This window comes from Aquarana catesbeiana, linkage group LG03 (assembly GCF_042186555.1).
Source record: "Aquarana catesbeiana isolate 2022-GZ linkage group LG03, ASM4218655v1, whole genome shotgun sequence".
Classification (NCBI taxonomy): domain Eukaryota; kingdom Metazoa; phylum Chordata; class Amphibia; order Anura; family Ranidae; genus Aquarana; species Aquarana catesbeiana.
Genome location: NC_133326.1, coordinates 656,912,978 through 656,934,885, shown reverse-complemented (window position 1 = coordinate 656,934,885; position 21,908 = coordinate 656,912,978). Strand labels below are relative to the sequence as shown.

Below are 21,908 nucleotides of genomic sequence, written 5' to 3'. Positions count from 1 at the left end.
TGACAAACGTTATCACTTTCAGGAGGAACTTGGCATGGTCAACATTAGTGACAGATGGGGTATTATGCAGTGCAGCCTCTATGAATGGTATGGAGGGCAGTGTTAAAAACTGGGCAACACGCAACCAGTGCTTTAGTGTGGGTCATATTCCTGGCTTTCTAGGAAGGAAGGATATCAGCAGGTTTATGGATCTATTTCAAGCAGCAGCTGTAAGTAGGAAATTAGTTCCAAAAAAAAAAACGTAGAGCCAGAGCCAGTGGTGTACATTCTCTGTATAGGATTTAGGGTGCCTGTTTCCGGCATCAACTGCCACTTCCTATCTTGACAGTGTGCATCTCTTCATTGGTCATCTAGGTGCCGGTATTACATTGTGGGATGCCACAGGGACATGGCAATCATCAAAAAAACAAAGAATGCGCAGAAAGGAAAATGTGAAAAAAAGACAGCCTAGGTTTTAATTGGTCACACATTTAAAGTGGTTGTAAACACTTACATATATCCAGTGAAGTGACTATCCTCAGGTGATACAGTGAAGCAAATCCTCCTACATAAGTTGTACCTGTTTATCTGCGGCATTCTTTCCCCTACATCCATTCAAAGTGCAGAATTTACACAGGATCTCTCAGCTCTGAAAAGCAGGGGGCGAAGGGCTTAAGTTACATCAGTGGGGAGAGCTCCGAGAGCCAATTGGAGGGAAGACAAACACCCTCCTTCACATAGCACACAGGAACAAAGCTGAGGCTGTCAATCAGCTGGAGGTCCCTCCTCTCTCACCTTTTTCCTCTTGGTGTCAGAAAACTCATCAGAAATGCCTCATGCTTCTATCAGAGGAATGAGGCAGCAGACAGAATTGACACTTGGTGTGAGATAAGTACAGGACACACTATAGAGTGGGGCTCTCAAAGTGGCGGCCCTCCAGCTGTTGCAAAACTACAAGTCCCATGAGGCATTGCAACAGGCAGTTACAGGCAGGACTCCCTCAGGCAGAGGCATGATGAGACTTGCAGCAGCTGGAGGGCCGCCAGTTTGAGACCCCTGCTATAGAGGGATGTGCTTTGTTCATATTTTATGTCTGAGGTTTACAGACACTTTAAAAGAGAAGTAAGGGAATTTTTTTTAAAAAATAAACATTTATACTCGCCTAGGTGGATGCATCATCGGTCCCCTGCCGCTTTTTCAAGAACTGAGTGATCAAAGACCACTGATTGCTCAGTTTTTGATCTTTAGTGAGCAGAGAGCTGGTGACTGTCAGCCACCAGCTCTATGCTCTGCTCCTCCAGAGTGCCAGGCTGCAATGGGGGCAGAAGCGGCTTACTCAGTATCCCAGCAGCATGCTGTGAGGCTGAGGGGCAGCTGCCAGTCAGACATCTGGGTGGATCCCACCATTAAAGTCAGAATCCCTCCAGTGTCTGGACTGGCAGAATGACATCAGCAGACTTTAGCCCGCTGTCAGCTGAATATGTGTCACAGGAGTGCAGAACAAAGTTCACTTCTTAGACCCACAGGAGAAGTAGGGCCCTACCTCTTCTTTAAGATTGCAACACATTCTTTTCTATTTATAATGTAAAACATTAACTTAAAGCGGAGTTCCACCCTAAAGTGGAACTTCCGCTCATCGGATTCCTCCCCCCCTCCGGTGTCACAATTGGCACCTTTCAGGGGGGAGGGGGGTGCAGATACCTGTATAATACAGGTATCTGCACCCACTTCCGGGTATAGCTGAGTGGCGCAGAGTCCCCGCCCACCCCCGTTGTGTTGTGGGAAATACACAGTTCCCACAACACAACGGGGACCAGTGTAGACGCGCAGTAGGGAACCGGGCAGTGAAGCCGCAATGCTTCACTTCCCGATTCCCTCAGTGAGAATGGCGGCGGCAGCACCCGAGGACCGAGGGACGGTTCGGCCTCGGGTGCCGACATCGCTGGACCCCAGGACAGGTGAGTGTCCTTATTTTAAAAGTCAGCAGCTGCAGTATTTGCAGCTGCTGCCATCTAGAAAAAAAATTTTAGCGAAACTCCGCTTTAAAAAAAGTCTCTGCTGAACTTGGGAACACTGCCCCTTATATTATGATGAGGAGAGGGGGAGGATTTCTGTAGTCCACAAGGGGAGGTGGGACTGACAGCACTCACTGGGGTGAGGTCTTCTTGCTGCAAAGGCAGCTTTGTCAGCTTACTATGGGAAATTAGGAGCTCACTAGACTTTGAGCAGATCAGCTGGTTATTTTCTGTACTTGAAGCATTTTTAAGAGGCCAAACAAGAGGAACTGTGCATGTATTGCATATTTTTTTGGCCAAACACTTGAACTCTCTTCTTCTATCCTTCAGAATACATTCGGCAGCTAGAACGGTACCTGCAGTTTTATTCTGACTCTGCCCGGCGTCTTGGTCAAGAAGGAAACCGGGTGAGCAAATGGAATGGGGCTACAATGTATGATTGATTACTAACTAACTACTAACCCTTTTTTCTAATATGTTCTCTGCCCAATGCAGATCAATGTTGTATCTACATTTCTACAGTTTAGATACTTGTTTTGTTTTTAACGTTTTCTCCTCTTCTTAAAGCGATTGTAAAGTCTCGCTTAAAAAAAAAAAATTTTTAAATAATAAACATGTTATACTTACCTGTTCTGTGCAGTGGATTTGCACAGAGCAGCCTGGAATCTCCTCTTCTCGGGTCCCTCTTCGCTGCTCCTGGCCCCTCTCTCCTGTCAAGTGCCCCTACAGCAAGCCGCTTGCTATGGGGGCAGCCGAGCTGCAGCTCCGTGTGTCCATTCAGACATGGAGCTGCCATACAGCCCCGCCCCTCTCTTTCCCGATGGCTTTGATTGACAGCTGGGGGAGCCAATGGCTCTGATGCTGTGTCTCAGCCAATCAGGAGGAAGAATCCCAGATGGCTGAGGGACTCGTGGACATCGCTGGACAGAGAGGGGGCTCAGGTAAGTATTAGGGGGGCTGGGGAGGCTGCTACACACAGAAGTCTTTTTTTTTTTTTTTTTTTATCTTAATGCATAGAATTCATGAAAGTGGGTGTATACCCCACTTTCACATTTTTACCTACAGGTAAGCCTATAATAAGGCTTACCTGTAGGTAAAATGAATATCCCCTAAAATGAATATCAGTGGCGCATGCACTCTAAAGGTCCAGCGGGTGCTGCCTGAAAATCAGAACTCTTTGCCGGAAAGAGGACTCATCGTGACTCTGGCCACTCACAGCGCTGGAGTGGCGAACCCGGAAGAAACGCTGAGGGAACATGTCTGCTCCCTCAGCGGTGACCGAGAGGCAATGCTGGCGCTTCGTTCTAAGGTGAATATTTCATAACGAGCTAGTGTGCGGTGCATACTAGCTCATTATGCCTTTGCCTTACAGTTTTTTTTTTTTTTGTGGGCATACAACTGCTTTAAGATAGAAAAGCTTCTGCCTCTAAGCAAACACAGACTCAAACAACCTTACCCTTTAACTCTTTTACTGCCTCCACCATACTTATTATGGCATGGCACGATCAGGAATTTAAACAAACTCCATCCATGGGGTTGCCTACATTTGGGCAACTGCCTTTGGGCTCACCAGTAGAAAATGATTCCCCCCACCTGCCTGAAACACCCCCACACACATTCTGAGATCACCTGAGTCCTGTGGTAACCTAGAACATTTTCTGCCGCGCTCAAGATGGAGAGGGTAGGAGATAGGGTTGTCCCGATACTAGTATCGGTATCGTGACCGATAACGAGCATTTGCGCGAGTATTTGTACTCGCACAAATGCTTCCGATGCCTTAGTTGATACCTGGCTGGGACAGAAAGGAAGTCGGCGGGCGGAGTCAGAGGGCGGAGCTGAGAGCAGAGCGGAAAGCGCTCCATGTTGCAGTTACACCATCAGTGTAACTGAAAATCCCGACGCCCATCTTGGTACACCCTGCACTCAGCCACAGTATGCCAGCAGCGGACATCTTGTTACACCCAGCCCATATAGTTTGGGCTGGGTGTAACAAGATGTCCACTGTTGCTTTGAGGCCGAGTGCAAGGTGTACCAAGATGGGCGTCACAGAGGCAGCATAAAAAAAAATTAATCCTCTCGTGCCCATTAGTGTAATCCATCAACCAGTGCTCATCAGTGACATCTGTTAGTGCCATCCATCAGTGCTACTGCCAGCCATCAGTCAGTGCCAGCCATCAGTGCATGCCACCTATCAGTGCCCATCAGTGTGCATGTCACCTATCAGTGCTCATCAGTGCTGTATAATCAGTGCCACCTATTAGTGCTCATCAGTCAGTGCCACCTATCAGTGCCCATCAGTCAGTGCCACCTATCAGTGCCCATCAGTGTGTGCCACCTATCAGTGCCCATTAGTGCTACATGACATTAAAAAAAAAGTATCGTAATCGGCGAGTACTTGGAAAAAAAGTATCGGTACTTGTACTCGGTCTTAAAAAAGTGGTATCGGGACAACCCTAGTAGGAGAGATGAGAAACCTCAGTTTCTTGATCTTCCCTGTGAGGCAAGAACACTTCCAGGTTCAGAGCTGTCAGATCCCAGCTGCGGTAGATTGGATAACAACAGACTGAATTCCGTTTGTACTTAATCTGTTAAGGCAGATCCCTAATGTCTCCATAAGGAGGACCTGTCACAAAAAAAAGGTGTTATGTGCGTACATTATACTTCAGATTTAAGATGCATGAAACCAGGTTTGACTCACTTTAAAGGCTGGCCAAAAAAAGCACACAATATGACGCATAGGAAAATAATTCTTTCTGTGAGTCAGCTGTGGGACCAATAAGGAGCGTTTGTGAAACCATGAAGCAAATATCAGGACTTTATTTGAAAGGGTAGACAAAATAAGAACATTTTTGCTGCCTGACAACAAGCAATCAGGTTCAGACCTGGGCCAGAATGTGCTTCTTTCAGTAACGGTATTGCTTATTGAATGCACTTTAATAAATAAGGCATGTGTTTTTTTCTGTTATTGCACGACAGGTACTCTTTATTCCAATCACTAAGATGAGCAGTGGTATCTGAGCGCGAATAGACTGCTAACCAATCATGATTTATTTATTTTTCCTTCTAGGAAGGAGCCAAGGAGGCGTTGTACAAGAGGAATCTTGTGGGGAACGAGGTGTGTACAATGTGTGTTTTTTCTTTTTAATCTCTTGACCTCCTTAAGATTTACCCCCCTTTTATGACCAGGCCATTTCTTGCGATATGGCACTGTGTTACTTTAACTGAGAACTGTAACCAAATAAAATTGCCCTTTTTTTTCCCACAAATAGAGCTTTCTTTTGGTGGTACTTGATCACCTCTCCGGTTTTTATTTTTTGTGCTATAAACAAAAAAAAAAAAAAAGGGCAACAATTTAAAAAAAAAAAAAATACAATACTTTTTACTTTCTGCTATAAAACACATCCAATAAAAAAAAATTGAAAAAAATCTAATTTCTTCATCAATTTAGGCCAATATGTATTCTTCTACATAAATTTGGTTAAAAAAAAATCCCAATAAGCGTATATAGATTGGTTTTGTGCAAAAGTTGCACAAACTATGGGATATATTTATGGGTATTATTTATTTATTTTTTAATTAGTATTGGCCGTGATCATCGACTTATAGCCGGACTGCGATATTGCGGCGGCATAATCGGACACTGACGCTTTTGACGCTTTTTTGGGAACCAGTGACGTTAATATAGTGATCAGTGCTAATAAATATGCACTGTCACCGTACTTATGACACTGGCTGGGAAGGGGTTAAAATCAGGGGTGATCAAAGCATTAACTGTGTGCATAACCAGTGCTTTTGTACTGTGTGGGAGTTGCTTTTACTAGAGGAAGGCATTGATCCATGTTCCTGCTTTGCAGGGACACAGAATACATGCCTTCCCTACTGACAGAACAGCAGTCTGCCTTGTTTACATAGGTAGACTGCCATTCTGCCTCTGTACCAAATAAGCGGTGGGTACCGGTGGACATCGAGTCTGCGGTAACCGCAGATCAGCATCCGCTGTGTATAATCCCAACAGGAGCAGGCCGCCAGAGGCACGCATGTGCACCCCCTACCCGAAAGTATCGGATCGTATACTAGGTACGTGATCCGGCACAGCAGTGCCACCTTGCTGTTGTATATGTAAGTTATGCAGTCGGCAATGGTAAAGGTATTATATTAATTTCCATATACCAAAACAACCAGACAAGGTACATGTCAGACAGATTGGCAATAATAAAAGAAAAACAATGCTCTACATAAATACCCGGACATCGTACACAGAACCAACAATTGGTACAACTTTAATAAAAAAGAGCTGGTGATTAAGGAACTTAAGCTGTTCAAGATATTACATTTGAAGCATGCAGGTAGACAAGTACTAAAAAGATATAGAGTATGACAGGATCAAATAAGACAGTGGGGGGGGGGACCTTAGCCCAGTTAAGTTTCTGTATCTCCTGAGACTGGTGGTAAAACTCGACCAGATTTTATTGAATTTCTTTGGACAAAGAGTATAGGTCATTTTGTACATGGGCAGGGCATTATTGATCAAGTCAACTCACATTTGCAAACTAGAAGGGTCTGGCCTCTTCCAGCACAGAGCAATGGCTTTTTTTTTTTTTTTTTGCATTAGAAGAAGAGGAAATAAATCAGTATTTTTTGGAAGACATCAAGTTGTACATATGTTTGGCAAAGCTAGCTTTGTCTCCATAAGGGAGGCAATACCAGAGAAAAACTGACGTATCCTAGGGCACCCCCCATACCATGCTGAAAAAAATCTCCATTAGCATTGACACCTATAGCATTCAGGAGATGTCAGCCTACCCAATTTGCATAGCCGAAGTGAGGCATAATAATTTCTGTGGAGATATTTTAATTGTCACCTTGTCCCCGGCAGCTATAACCCCTGGAAGTTGGTTCCCTAGGGCCTCCTCCCAAGTCTCTTCCTGAAGCGTGGGTATATCAGTTTGCCATTGAGTTTTAACCTTGGCCATATGGGTAGTGGAAGAGGATATCAACATAGAAGAATATCTAGAAACCAGTTTGGGGTGCTCTTTTTCATGTAGCAAAGCTTCCAATTCTGAGGCCTGAAGTCGAACGTCCTGTGAGGCCAAACTGGGCCGCCAGCGCATGTCTTAAAGCGGACCTTCAGTCATTTTTTCATCTTTCCATCTATTCTTCTGCCCTTGTTGTTTTAACTTTGGATAGTAAAACGTTTTTTTTCTGCCAGTAAATATCTAGTACAGCCCACTTCCTGTTTCTTGTCTGGTCATTAGCCTAGGCTTATGACATCATGTACAGCTCTCTCTCACTCTTGTGAGAGTTTGCCAGGAAGGGGGGGGAGGATGAGTCATAAGAGGGCCAATGAAAGCTGCAGAGCTGGAGGTGTGTGTCTGTGTAAATCCAGGAAGTGAACAGGCAGCAGCTTCAGCTGCCCACAGTTAAAATGGATGCAGCCAGACTCAGTGGAGGGAGATTTCGGCAGCATATTTGGCAAGTACAGAATCACAGTATATATAACATAATATGCAAAGTGGTTGGATGGAAGCTTTAGAATGGCAAAGATGTTTTTATTACAAATTATGTGAGCAGACTGCAGTTCCCCTTTAATTGTATATAGAAAAAAAAAAATAAGTGGTAGGAATGCTGAGTTCAGCCCTCAATGTGAGCAACGATTTAAGGGTCCCAGAGGAAAACAGCTGATAAACATATTTGAGTCGAACGTTGTACTTCAGGAAGCTTGGCGAGCTCTGCCAAACTCTCATCAAACCACAGAGGAGCATTTGGAGATTGCGTAAGAGAAGAACCTTGCATCTTTCAGTTACAATGTACGGGTTTTATTGCTAGCAGCTCATGTTTACAGTAACGTTTGCATTAACCGCAATGCACGGTACAGCAGCATCATTTCATTAGCGTGTTGCAGTGCCATTCAGAAACAACGCAATAAGGCAAAGGTCCTACATCGCAGTACACCCCAGGGCACTGTGGTGTGTTGTAGTGCACTGTGTTGCAAAAAAAAGGGTTTAGATACAGTATGAGGTTTTACAGTGCCTTGAAAAAGTATTCAGGCCCCTTGAAGTTTTCTACATTTTGTCATGTCACAACCAAAAACATAAATTTATTTTATTGGGCTTTTATGTGATAGACCAACACAAAGGGGTACATAAAAATGGAAGGAAAATGATAAATGGTTTTAAACATTTTTAACAAATATTTGAAAAGTGTGGCGTGAGTTTGTATTGAGCCCCCTTTACTCTGATACCCCTAACTAAAATCTAGCTGAACCAATTGCCTTCAGAAGTCACCTAATTAGTAACTAGAGTCCACCTGTGTGTAATTTTAATCTCAGTATAAATACAGCTGTTGTGTGCAGTCCTCAGAGGTTTGTTAGAGAACCTTAGTGAACAAACCGCATCATGAAGGCCAAGGAACACACCAGACAGGTCAGGGATAGAGGCCCATGGTAACTCTGGAGGAGCTGCAGAGATCCACAGCTCAGGTGGGAGAATCTATCCACAGGACAACGATTAGTCGTGCACTCTACAAATCTGGACTTTATGGAAGAGTGGCAAGAAGAAAGCTATTGTTGAAAGAAAGCCATAAGAAGCCCCGTTTGCAGTTTGCGAGAAGCCATGTGGGGGACACAGCAAACATGTGGAAGAAGGTGCTCTGGTTAAATGAGACCAAAATTGAACTTTTTGGCCTAAAAGCAAAACGCTATGTGTGGAAGAAAACTAACACTGCACATCACCCTGAACACACCATCCCCACTGTGAAACATGTTGGTGGCAGCATCATGTTGTGGGGATGCTTTTCTTTAGCAGGGACAGGGAAGCTGGTCAGAGTTGATAGGAAGATGGATGGAGCCAAATACAGGGCAATCTTGAGACTGGGGAGGAGGTTCACCTTCCGACAGGACAACAACACTAAACATACAGCCAGAGCTACAATGGAATGGTTTAGATCAAAGCATATTTACAGTATGTGTTAGAATGACCCAGTCAAAGTCCAAACCTCAATCCAATTGAGAGTCTGTGGCAAGACTTGAAAATTGCTCTTCAGACACTCTCCATCCAATCTGACAGAACTTGAGCTATTATGCAAAGAAGAATGGGCAAAAATGTCACTTTCTAGATGTGCAAAGCTGGTAGAGACATCCCAAAAAAGACCTGCAGCTGTAATTGCAGTAAAAGGTGGTTCTACAAAGTATTGACTCAGGGGGGCTGAATATAAATGTACCCCACACTTTGCATATATTTGTAAAAAAAAAAATTGAACGCCATTTATCATTTTCCTTCCACTTCACAATTATGTGCCAATTTGTGTTGGTCTGTCACAGTGATGGCGAACCTTGGCACCCCAAATGTTTTGGAACTACATTTCCCATGATGCTCATGCACTCTGCAGTGTAGTTGAGCATCATGGGAAATGTAGTTCCAAAACATCTGGGGTGCCAAGGTTCGCCATCACTGGTCTATCACATAAGATCCTAATAAAATACATTTACGTTTTTTGTTGTAACGTGACAAAATGTGGAATATTTCAAGGGGTACAAATACTTTTTTTCAAGGCATTGAGGTGCATTGGCATTCCATTCACTTCTGTCCCTGTTCATCCCTGCAGGATTGCTCTGCCCATTTGGCTGACTCATTCATTGATTAAATGGGGACCTCATTTTTTTATAGCCTCTAAGATGTAAACGTGACATATTTCTGTGCAATTACTGTTACCACGCTTTAATAAGTATAAGGGCTTGCACACACAGGCGTATAAAACACTGCGTTCAGATCTGTACTGTGGTTTTTTTTTTTTTTATATAGCCAAAAAAGGGGGGGAGTGTGGGACTTTGAATGAGGCACAATATGTGCCTCCATCCCGGGTTCAAGTACATAAAAAGGGAGTATGGGACTTTAAATGAGGCAATTGACTTGTGGAGGTAGAATATATAGTAATCATTTTTTATTTGTAACAATAGTATAAAAGTATTTTCATATATATACATGCACAATGGCATAAACATAATGGATACATATACATTAGCTTGGCAACACATAAAAACATAAAAGATAGCAATTGTTAATAAATGTACTACAAGAGGTTTCATATTGGCAGGCATTGGTAAATCATATGCAAAAGAGCTGCTATAAGATAGGTACACATACACATTGATAATTACATAGTACTCAATGAAATTTGGATGTAAAAAAAGTATATATGGGCCAGTAAATAAGTAATAAGCCAGACTTGTCTAAGCACCCCATGGAAACTCAACGCGTTTCATGGCTACATGCCATTCATCAGGAGTTGGGTACAGAAGTAAAAGGTCGGCTGGAGCACTGTGCTTGGCTGGCATGGAGGAGCATGGGACCCCAAATGTTTGTCTGTTCCGGAGCTGAGGCCAGGAACCCCACCCCAGCCAAGAAAACCTCCACATAGCATCGCGTCGAGTTTCCATGGGGTGCTTAGACAAGTCTGGCTTATTACTTATTTACTGGCCCATATATACTTTTTTTACATCCAAAATTCATTGAGTACTATGTAATTATCAATGTGCATGTGTACCTATCTTATAGCAGCTCTTTTGCATATGATTTACCAATGCCTGCCAATATGAAACCTCTTGTAGTACATTTATTAACAATTGCTATCTTTTATGTTTTTATGTGTTGCCAAGCTAATGTATATGTATCCATTATGTTTATGCCATTGTGCATGTATATATATGAAAATACTTTTATACTATTGTTACAAATAAAAAATGATTACTATATACTCTACCTCCACTAGTCAATTGCCTCATTTAAAGTCCCACACTCCCTTTTTTATGTACTTTTTTTTTTTTTTTATATATAGATCTGCACAGCTCGGTCTTGCTGGCTATGTGCCCATGTACACAGGTGCATTGTGGTCGGTCCTCCCCCCATAGCGTTGAGCTGTGTAAACATAAACTAGGAAAATTTGCATCGTGGTCTGATCGTATTGCATGAACACTTAGCTGGCCCCGAATGGGGTCGTTCACTAGGTGGAACAGGCTCATAGACACATGCATGTCCATATGGAGTTAAAATGCACTATCAACCATTTTTTTTTACGTTAGATCTTGCTGCCAGCTTTTTACCAGCAAGGTTTAAATTTCTACACCCGTGTGCATGATCCCTAAATCATTGAAAATGCAGGCAGATATGAAATGTACAGTGCATTCAAGGCGACCTAAGAATATTTCTGTACTGCCAATGCTCTACGAACAAAAGTGGGGGGAAAAAAATCCTCCTAAAGATGGAATAAAAAGACTTATCATGAAACAAGAAACATTGAAAGCTGTGATTTCTGCTAAGGTTCCTTGCACACAATTCTGGTGTACTTACACCAGATGTTCCTGGCAAAAATACAGGTATAGTCCATATAGTGAGTGCATTTAAATACATAAATGCACTTATGTGCATAAAAATTATTTTAGCTCAACTGCTATAATATAGGGGAGGTGTCATTTAGGCAGGCATGTGCACAGTAGTGAAGATTTTTTTCTTTTTTTTTTTTTTTTTTTTTTTTTTCTTTACTGGTCTAACAAGTTTAACGATATTTACATTAGGTATGTAAAGTGTTGCGCAATTTTTAAGTGAAAATATAGAACATATACAAAGGTGCTCAAATGTGATAAAGTCCAAATTCAAATCTTTCCCATAAACATGATGGTGAAAAGAAGTAGTAGATCTTGTAACCAAAGATCAGAGACGAATTGAATTGCACTCCCTCCACCACAGAGGCTGACCCACCAACATACAGTCAGGTCCATAAATATTGGGACATTGACACAATTCTAATCTTTTTGGCTCTATGCAATGGATTTGAAATGAAACAAACAAGATGTGCGTTAACTTCAGACTTTCAGCTTTAATTTGAGGGTATTTACATCCAAATCAGGTGAACGGTGTAGGAATTACAACAGTTTGTATATGTGCCTCCCACTTTTTAAGGGACCAAAAGTAATGGGACAGATTAACAATCATCCATCAAACTTTCACTTTTTAATACTTGGTTGCAAATCCTTTGCAGTCAATTACAGCCTGAAGTCTGGAACGCATAGACATCACCAGACGCTGGGTTTCATCCCTGGTGATGCTCTGCCAGGCCTCTAGTGCAACTGTCTTCAGTTCCTGCTTGTTCTTGGGGCATTTTCCCTTCAGTGAAATGCATGCTCAATTGGATTCAGGTCAGGTGATTGACTTGGCCATTGCATAACATTCCACTTCTTTCCCTTAAAAAACTCTTTGGTTGCTTTCGCAGTATGCTTCGGGTCATTGTCCATCTGCACTGTGAAGCGCCGTCCAATGAGTTCTGAAGCATTTTGCTGAATATGAGCAGATAATATTGCACGAAACACTTCAGAATTCATCCTGCTGCTTTTGTCAGCCGTCACATCATCAATAAATACACGAGAACCAGTTCCATTGGCAGCCATACATGCCCACGCTATGACACTACCACCACCATGCTTCACTGATGAGGTGGTATGCTTTGGATCATGAGCAGTTCCTTTCCTTCTCCATACTCTTCTCTTCCCATCACTCTGGTACAAGTTGATCTTGGTCTCATCTGTCCATAGGATGTTGTTCCAGAACTGTGAAGGCTTTTTTAGATGTTTGGCAAACTCTAATCTGGCCTTCCTGTTTTTGAGGCTCACCAATGGTTTACATCTTGTGGTGAACCCTCTGTATTCACTCTGGTGAAGTCTTCTCTTGACTGTTGACTTTGACACACATACACCTACCTCCTGGAGAGTGTTTTTGATCTTCACCAGGGAAAGAATTCTTCGGTCATCCACCACAGTTATTTTCCGTGGTCTTCCAGGTCTTTTGGCATTGCTGAGCTCACCGGTGCGTTCTTTCTTTTTAAGGATGTTCCAAACAGTTGATTTGGCCACAGCTAATGTTTTTGCTATCTCTCTGATGGGTTTGTTTTGTTTTTTCAGCCCAATGATGGCTTGCTTCACTGATAGTGACAGCTCTTTGGATCTCATATTGAGAGTTGACAGCAACAGGTTCCAAATGCAAATGGCACACTTGAAATGAACTTTGGACCTTTTATCTGCTCCTTGTAAATGGGATAATGAGAGAATAACACACACCTGGCCATGGAACAGCTGAGCAGCCAATTTCCTATTAATTTTGGTCCCTTAAAAAGTGTGAGGCACATATACAAACTGTTGTAATTCCTACACCGTTCACCTGATTTGGATGTAAATACCCTCAAATTAAAGCTGAAAGTCTGCAGTTAAAGCATATCTTGTTAGTTTCATTTCAAATCCATTGTGGTGGTGTATAGAGCCAAAAAGATTAGAATTGTGTCGATGTCCCAATATTTATATACCTGACCGTATACAGTGCCTTGCAAAAGTATACACCCCCCTTGGCATCTTTCGTGTTTTGTTGCCTCACAACCTGGAATTAACATGGATTGTTTGAGGATTTACATCATTTAATTTACAGAACATGCCCACAACTTTTGAAGATGGGTGTTTTTTTTTGTTTTTTTTTTTGTTATTTGTTTTTTTATTGTGAAGCAAGCAACAAATAGGACAAAATAACAGAAAAAGTCAATGTGCATAACTATTCACCCCCTAAAGTCAATACTTTGTAGAGCCACCTTTTGCGGCTATCACAGCTCCAAGTTGCTTTGGATAAGTCTCTGTGAGCTTGCCACATTTTACCACTGGGATTTTCGCCCATTCCTCCTTCCAAAACTGCTTCAGCTCCTTCAAGCCGGATGGTTTGCGCTTGTGAACAGCAATCTTTAAAGTGATTGTAAGGGTTTGTTCTTCTTTCAATTTAAAATAACAAACATATCATACTTACCTCCACTGTGCAGCTCGTTTTGCACAGAGTGGCCCCCGAACCTGCTCTTCTGGGGTCCCCCGGCGTCTCTCACGGCTCCTCCCCGCATCAGATGACCCCTTAGGGGAAGCGCTTCTCCAAAGGGATGTTACCTAGCGGGCGCGCTCCCGAGTCTAGCATTCAGCGTCCATAGCCGCTGAATGTATGACTCAGCCCTGCCCCCCGGCGCCCGCGTCATTGGATCTGATTGACAGCAGTGGGAGCCAATGGCTGCGCTGCTATCAATCTAGCCAATCAGGACATGAGACACCGGCTAGAGCTGGTGTGCTCGTCCCCGGCGCAAGAAAAAGAGGGTTTAGGTAAGTAAAACGGGGGCACTGGGGGGGGGAGCTGCACTGTAAGAGGTTTTTGCATTCTATCCACCTCAATGCATTCTGTGCATTGAGGTGAAAAACCACAAAGGTTGACAACCCCTTTAAGTCTGACCACAGATTTTCTATTGGATTGAGGTCTGGGCTTTGACTAGGCCATTCCAACACATTTACATGTTTCCCCTTAAACCACTCAAGTGTTGCTTTAGCATGGGGTACTTTGTCGCAGTAAGTGGGCTTAGCACCATATAGCAATATGGTGTAACCAAATCCCCATATTTTTTGATAATGTTTTTTTGAAAATGTTTAGGTGTTTTAAATAGCCTTGCTGGAGGTAAATGTCTCTTTTGCATGTGTGCGCTGTAATATCTTCTACTGTACGGTCTTATGGCTGCACCATCTTTAATGCATCTTTTAGGGTGTGCCCCCCAAATATCTTGTTTGCTTTAGCAGTGTGTTTGGGGTCATTGTCCTGCTGGAAGGTGAACCTCCGTCCTAGCCTCAAATCACACACAGAGTGGTACAGGTTTTGCTCAAGAATATCCCTGTATTTAGCACCATCCATCTTTCCCTCAACTCTGACAAGTTTCCCAGTCCCGACTGCTGAAAAACATCCCCACAGCATGATGCTGCCATCACCATGTTTCACAGTGGGGATGGTGTTCTTTGGGTGATGTAATGTGTTGGGTTTGTGCCAGACATAGCGTTTTCTTTGATGGGCAAAAAGTTCAATTTTAGTCTCATCAGACCAGAGCACCTTCCTCCATACATTTTAGGAGTCTCCCACATGCCTTTTCGCAAACTCCAAAATGAGCCATTTTGTTTTTTTGCTGAAAGTAATGGCTTTCTTCTGGCCACTCTGCCATAAAGCCCAACTCTATGGAGTGTACGGCTTATTGTCCAATGTACAGATACCAGGGTTACCTTAGGTCTCTGTGCTGCCTTTCTGATTAATGCCCTCCTTGCCTAGTCCGTGAGTTTTTGTGTGCGGCCGTCTCTTGGCAGGTTTGCTGTTGGGCCATGTTCTTTCCATTTGGTTATGATAGATTTGATGGAGCTCCTAGTGATCATCAAAGATTTGGATATTTTTTTATAACCTAACCCTGACTTGTACTTCTAAACAACATTGTCCCTTACTTGTTTGGAAAGTTCCTTGGTCTTCATGGCAATGTTTGGTTAGTGGTGCCTCTTGCTTAGGTGTTGCAGCCTCAGGGGCCTTTCAAAAAGGTGTGTATATGTAATGACAGATCATGTGACCCTTGGATTGCACACAGGTGGACATCATATCACTAATTATGTGACTTCTAAAGGCAATTGGTTGCACCAGAGCTTTTTATGGGCTTAATAACAAAGAGGGTGAATACATACGCACATGCCAATTATCATTTTTTTATTTCTGAAAAATAGTTTTATGTATATATTTTTCTAATTTTACTTCACCAACTTAGACTATTGTGTTCTGATCCATCACATATAATTCAGATTAAAAAAACATTGAACTAAAGGCTGTAATGTAACAAAATAGGTAAAAAGCCAAGGGGGTGAATACTTTTTACAAGGCACGGTAGAGAAGATATGCTCTTACCAAAAGGCCAGGACCCCCTGAAACAGGAAGGTCAACTCCCTTATATAAACGGGAAAACACAGAGGTACCATCTCAGGGTGTGATCCACAATAGAAGTCACTGACTACCAAATATGTGATATAAGTGAAAAAACACTATATGGTGTAAAACCTTAAAAACGAACATTTATTAAAAAGAATGTCACTCACATAATGAGATAAACATCCAGGCAGGAAAAAATGGCGTCCGCCTTCACCTCTGGGTAGCGCCATAACGTAGACAAGTTGTTCTACACGTTTCGTCACCATAGGACTTTTTCCAGGGGATTTCTTGCAGTAAAGGGAGTGTGATTCATTTCATCTTTGATCTTTTTGTTACAAGATCTACTACTTCTTTTTACCATCATGTTTATGGGACTGATTTAAATCACGTTTGGACTTTATCACGTTTGAGCATGTTCTGTATTATTTTCACTTATGATAGCACAACACTTACCTAATTTTTATGTGATAAATATCTCATTGATGTGGTTGCAGCTTTCTCAAGTTCAATAGTGTTGACCCAAGCGCAGTATTTTTTTTGTTTTTTAATTTTGTCAATACTGATTTTTTACATGCCCGTGTGTACAGGCCCATTAAAAGTGATGGGCTGCATTCAGATTGGATTCAACTAGCTACCGACCGCCCGCCGCAGTTGTACTACGACAAGTTGGCTCCCCTGCGCGAATCGTCATACGTCGGGAGCTTACACGGCTGGCCGATTAGGAACAATGATCTCTCTCCTCCAGCCAGCCAAGCCCCTATACAGTTAGAAACGCATCCCTAAGGAATACTTTAACCCTGTAATCGCCCCCTAGTGTTAACCCTTTCCCTGCCAGTGACATTTATACAGTAATCAGTGGCTAATTTTTAGCTCTGATCGCTGTATAAATGTCAATGGTCCCAAAAAAGTGTCAAGTGTCCTGCTAAAAATCACAGATAACTGCCATTACTAGTAAAAAACAAAAATAATAATAAAAATGGCATAAATCTAACCCATTGTAGACGCTGTAACTTTTGCGCAAACCAATCAATATATGCTTATTGCGATTTTCTTTTTTTTATCAAAAATATGTAGCAGAATATATATTGGCCTAAACTGATGAAGAAACTAGTTTTTTTTCACTTTTTTTTTTTTTGGATTTTTATTATAGCAAAAAGTATAAAATAGTTTGTTTTTTTTTAAATTGTTGCTCCTAATTTTTTGTTTATAGCGTAGAAAATAAAAACCGCAGAGGTGATCAAATACCACCAAAAGAAAGTTCTATGTGTGGGGAAAAAAAGGACATCAATTTTGTTTGGGTACAACGTCGCACGACTGCGCAATTGTCAGTTAAAGCTACGCAGTGCTGTATCACAAAAAATGGCCTGGTCATTAAGGGGGCAAATCCCACTTGTCCTTAAGTGGTTAAAAAAAAATCAAAGGAAGCCTAATAACCAAAAAAAAAAAAAAATGTGGAGTTTTTGGCACCTACATGCAAAGAGCCCTAATGGGGCTGTCACTGAGTACTGACCGACAGTACATGCCTTATTTTATGATTGTTTGTCCAGTCTGTTGTGTTCAGTAATGGTAACTGTTCACACTTAGCCTAGGTTCACACTATAGTGATGCGGGAACCATTGCGATTACAGCGCCTGTTCCCACATCGCATCTCTCCCGCAGACAGTTCGCGCTGCCCTCTGCGAACCGCTGCGGGTGTCAAAACAATGTTACTGGCACCCCCAGATTGGTTCACAGTTCGAACTGTGAACTTGCACAGCAATCAGATCGCATGGGTGAGAACACCCAATGCGATCCGATTCCAGTGCTGGATAAAAAAGTCCCTGCACTATTTTTCCTGCGAATCCAATGCGAGTGCAGCCATACAAAATGAAGAAACTAGTTTTTTTTCACTTTTTTTTTTTTTGGATTTTTATTATAGCATTGCACAGACATCGCATGCGATCGGCGCCACAGTGCGGGTGCGAATCACATGCGATGTCTGTGCTCACACAAGTGTGAACTCAAGCTTACAGAGATGCCTTGGTTAAATTTTTGTTGTCTGAAGAGTAGAGGCAAATTCAAATAACTCACATTTAATCCAGTTTTATTTTCAACAAAGAAAACCATTTTGGCCAGGCTTTTGTATACGATTTTGTCTCCTTTTATTTCCCAGGAGAATCTGGTTTCTTCAGACACTGTTATAAATCTTCCTGCAATCATAAGGTACTGATTCTCATTTTTTTATTCTTTCCTTTTCTTTGCAGCTTCAGAAATTGACCAGATGAAGATAATTCCAGATGCTGAAATCATTGTTTACATGCCCTTCTCCTATAGAGATGGGGGACTAGTGCCTTATCACTCCCATACACGTGTCACCCTCCGCATAGTTCTGGACACCGTTGTCCCTGGCTGTTGGCAGGCTCGCTCAGGGGCAGAAAATGATTACTATTTACAGTATATGTGTAATCCCCTGTAAAGGTGGTTGTCTGTTTTCAACAAGTTTATTGCACCCCAACACCACACAGGGTTAAAGTGTATGTCCAGGCATTACCCAAATTTACCCCCAAACCTCTTTATCCCTCTGTTAAAGTGGATGTAAACCCTCACATATACCCAGTGAAGTGAACAGCCTCAGATGATACACAGGAAAGAAACAAATCTCCCTACATACGTTTTACATGTATATCTTCTGTCTTCATCTTTATATATTCTTTAGATTGTTCAGATTGTGATAGGAGATTTTCCCTTCCTGTTCAACACTGCAGTGAAGCCTCGGCGTACAGCCAAGACAACTGATTGGAGGAAAGGCACACACCCCCTCTTCTCATAGGTAGAGACTTTGTTCAGCTCTCTGCTAATCTCCCCAACACAAAATTCAGGCTGGTTTTATCTCAGTTGATGGAGAACTTGTCAGAAGTTATCAGGCTGATAACAGAAGAACGGAGCAGGAGAAAGCTACGGGACATAGTGCTTTGAAGAGAGATAAGAAAACACTGCTGCTATATGTGCCCAGCACAAATTTCGTGAATCGGGTTTACATCCACTTTAAGGCATGCCCCAGCATTATTTGTTTTTTCTCTTTTACCTTGTTCCGGTAGTAATAAGCAGCTTTTATTATGCCATGTGACACTATCACCAGGCTTGTAATATTCTTGCAGGGGCACCTGATGGGAGCTCAGTTCCATATGATGAAGGCAGACCCTCAGAACTATATCCCTCAAAAGCCCTTTCTCTATACACATTGTGTGGGAGAACTCTAGGGAACAAAGGCAGCAGCATTGTTTTGTTGGGGTTGATTTACTAAAACTGGAGAGTGCAAAATCTGGTGCAGCTGTGCATGGTAGCCAATCAGCTTCTAACTTCAGCTTGTTCAATTAAAGGGTAACTCACTTTTGTGGAGGGAGGGGGATAGCAAATAAAGAAAAATAATACAGTGGAACCTTGGTTTACGTGTAACGCGGTTAACGAGCGTTTTGAAAGACGAGCAACTTTTTTTTTTTTTAATTCTGACTCGTTTTGCGAGTGTTGTCTCGCAAAACTAGCAGAATTCAAGCCAATGGGCGGTGCAGTACCACATATGGCCAGAGGTGCAGGGGCGCTGGGGACACTCCATTACAATACTCCATTCCCCAGTGTTTCCGAGCCTTTCTGAGTTCAGCCGAGCTGTCCCCGAGTATTTCCGAGGCTCTCCGGCACCCCCCCCACCTCTGGCCACATGCGGTATTGCATGTAATAGAAGTCAATGCGGAACAAATTATCTTCGTTTCCATTGACTTCTATGGGGAAACTCGTTTTGATATGCGAGTGCTTTGGGTTACAAGCATTCTCCTGGAACGGATTATGCTCGTAATCCAAGGTTCCACTGTATAGCGTATACAATTGGCACACAAGTCATATTGTAATTTAATGTTTAAACATTTACCTTTCCTTTTCAATCTGCAGCCGCTGTAATTTTCTGTAAAACGCAATGCAATATGACTAAATATAAACAAAAAGACTTTGCACCAAAGGAAGTGAATAATCTCTAAATAAACACTTGCCAGCAGCAGTGTAAATGTGAGCTGTCTAGCGTCACTAAGTAATATATGGTAGGACACCGCGCTTAGCTAATGCAAAATACAAACATATTTAACATGAATAAGTCTATTAAACATATTAATCGGTAAAAAAACGTCCCACTGGTGAAGTAAAGTGCTCGTGCATAAAGAAAATAATGGGTGCTCCAATATCAGTGTTCAGACAGAGGTGCCCCACATGGATGTGCACTCACTCCTAGACGTTGACCATCTATCGCTAGAATGGTCACTTGCGCTTTACGGGGAGTGAAGACCCCTAGGTGGCTTTATCCAAGTTCAGCTTTGCTTAGGATAATCCTCCATAGATAGGAAGAGAGAAGGACAGATGGGGGGCTCCCATAGTGTAAAACCATTTTTTATTATAAAACAAGCATAAAGTTTTAAAGGACGCACTCACATGATATGGTGCCTAAGCCTGGCACCTGGTGTGATCAGCATGTGTAGTATTATAGGACAATCCGGCCACTCTGTGTTGGACGTCGTTCATTTGCAGAGAGGCTCGGTCCCTCTGTGTAATTTTCGGGCGGATCTGGTATGGCGATGGAACTTTATGCAAGTATAATAAAAAACAGTTTTACACTATAGGAGCCCCCCATCTGTCATTTTCTCTTCCCATCCCTGGAGGATTATCCCAAGCAAAGCTGACCTTGGATAAAGCCACCTAGAGGTCTTCACTCCCCGTAAAAGTGCAAGTGACCATTCTAAGCGATAGATGGTCAACGTCTAGGGCTGAGTGCACATCCATGTGGGGCACCTCTGTCTGAACACTGAAATTGGAGCACCTATCATTTTTTATGCAGGTGCACTTCACCAGTGGGATATTTTTTTACCGATTTAATATGTTTGATTCACCTATTCATGTTAAATATGTTTGTATTTTGCATTAGCTAAGCCCGGTGTCCTACTATTTGATGCAATATGACCACCTGGAGGCATTCTGTACACAAGCTAAGCGCTTTCCCTGACTTGTTCATTCCCCAACTTAGTTGGGGTAGGCGGAACACTTTGGTGGGGGTGGGTCAGCCACGCCTCTGGGGACACGCCTTTTGACCTTTGCAACAGACCCCTATTCCAATCCCTGAGTCCTAACCTTGTTCTTCAAGGGAAAAACCCTAACCCTCATTGATTTTCCAGCATCCCCTGCAACAAAAATGTACTTTTTGGTGAGATATTCCAATAGGAAATCGCTGCAGACCCGGCAATTTTCCTCTTTAGAGCTCTGCAGGTGCAGCAGCTGATTGATAATTATGAATCCACTCCCATTAGATTCACTTTCCCACATGGACACAGAAACACACAGTGATTTCTTCTGAATAACAAATGGTAGGAATTTGCAACAAAGTTTGTTGAAATCCTTGTAATGTACATAGATCACCCAGAGGGGAATGTGTTTTTTTTTTTTTTTTTTTTTTCAACAAAAGTGGAGTTACTCTTTAAGCTTTGGCAAGAACTGCACCAGATTTTGCACTCTCCAGTTTAATAAATCGGCCCCAATGTGTATAGATCTGGAGTGGGGAATAGGTGGAATTCTGTTGTCCAGCAGCTGGTCTGACCACTCTGTTTAGGATTTCCATACAGCAGAGGCACTGTGTTGTCAGTCCAAACAGGAGGTTGGGAGCTCACTGGGTTTCTGGCAAATCAATGTATATTTTTTTTTCTGTCCATGCCGTGTTTTTAAAGGGATAAAACGTGGGGAAATGTTCATGTATTCAGATGTCCAAATTATAATTTTGCCCTGACATACACTTTAACCCTTAGAGTAGCCTGGATGCTTGGGATCTTTTGACTTTTTTTTTTTGCAGATAGGGCTGCATGACAACAAATATTGTTGAGCATCTGCAGAATTTCTTTTACACAAAACAATTGCTGATCGTTCTAGATCTAAGCGGGGTCTTTCTTGGCACTTGTCAATCGGTGAACAAGAGAGGGAAAATCTCCACTGGTTGGAAACAGAAAACCCTTTTAATAGAAAGGTACTGTATGCCATCCGAGCGCCTCCTTTCTCTCGGATGCCTGGAACTTCTAAGCTGACTTGAACACTAAAAAAAGCATTCTGCAGAACTGTAGGAAGG

At 42.4% G+C, this 21,908-nt stretch overlaps 1 protein-coding gene across 2 annotated transcripts in view; it reads left to right on the top strand.

Moving 5' to 3' along the window:
* CC2D1A (coiled-coil and C2 domain containing 1A) overlaps positions 1 to 19,889 on the top strand; it is a 113,781-nt gene extending 93,892 nt beyond the window's left edge. For both annotated transcript variants that reach the window (XM_073622763.1, XM_073622762.1), the window contains exons 27-29: positions 2,325 to 2,401; positions 5,062 to 5,109; positions 18,025 to 19,889. In XM_073622763.1, the coding sequence (XP_073478864.1) occupies positions 2,325 to 2,401; positions 5,062 to 5,109; positions 18,025 to 18,045 (146 nt within the window). In that variant the 3' untranslated portion in view covers positions 18,046 to 19,889. The remainder of the gene's footprint in view (positions 1 to 2,324; positions 2,402 to 5,061; positions 5,110 to 18,024) is intronic.
* The last annotated feature ends 2,019 nt before the right edge of the window (positions 19,890 to 21,908 follow it).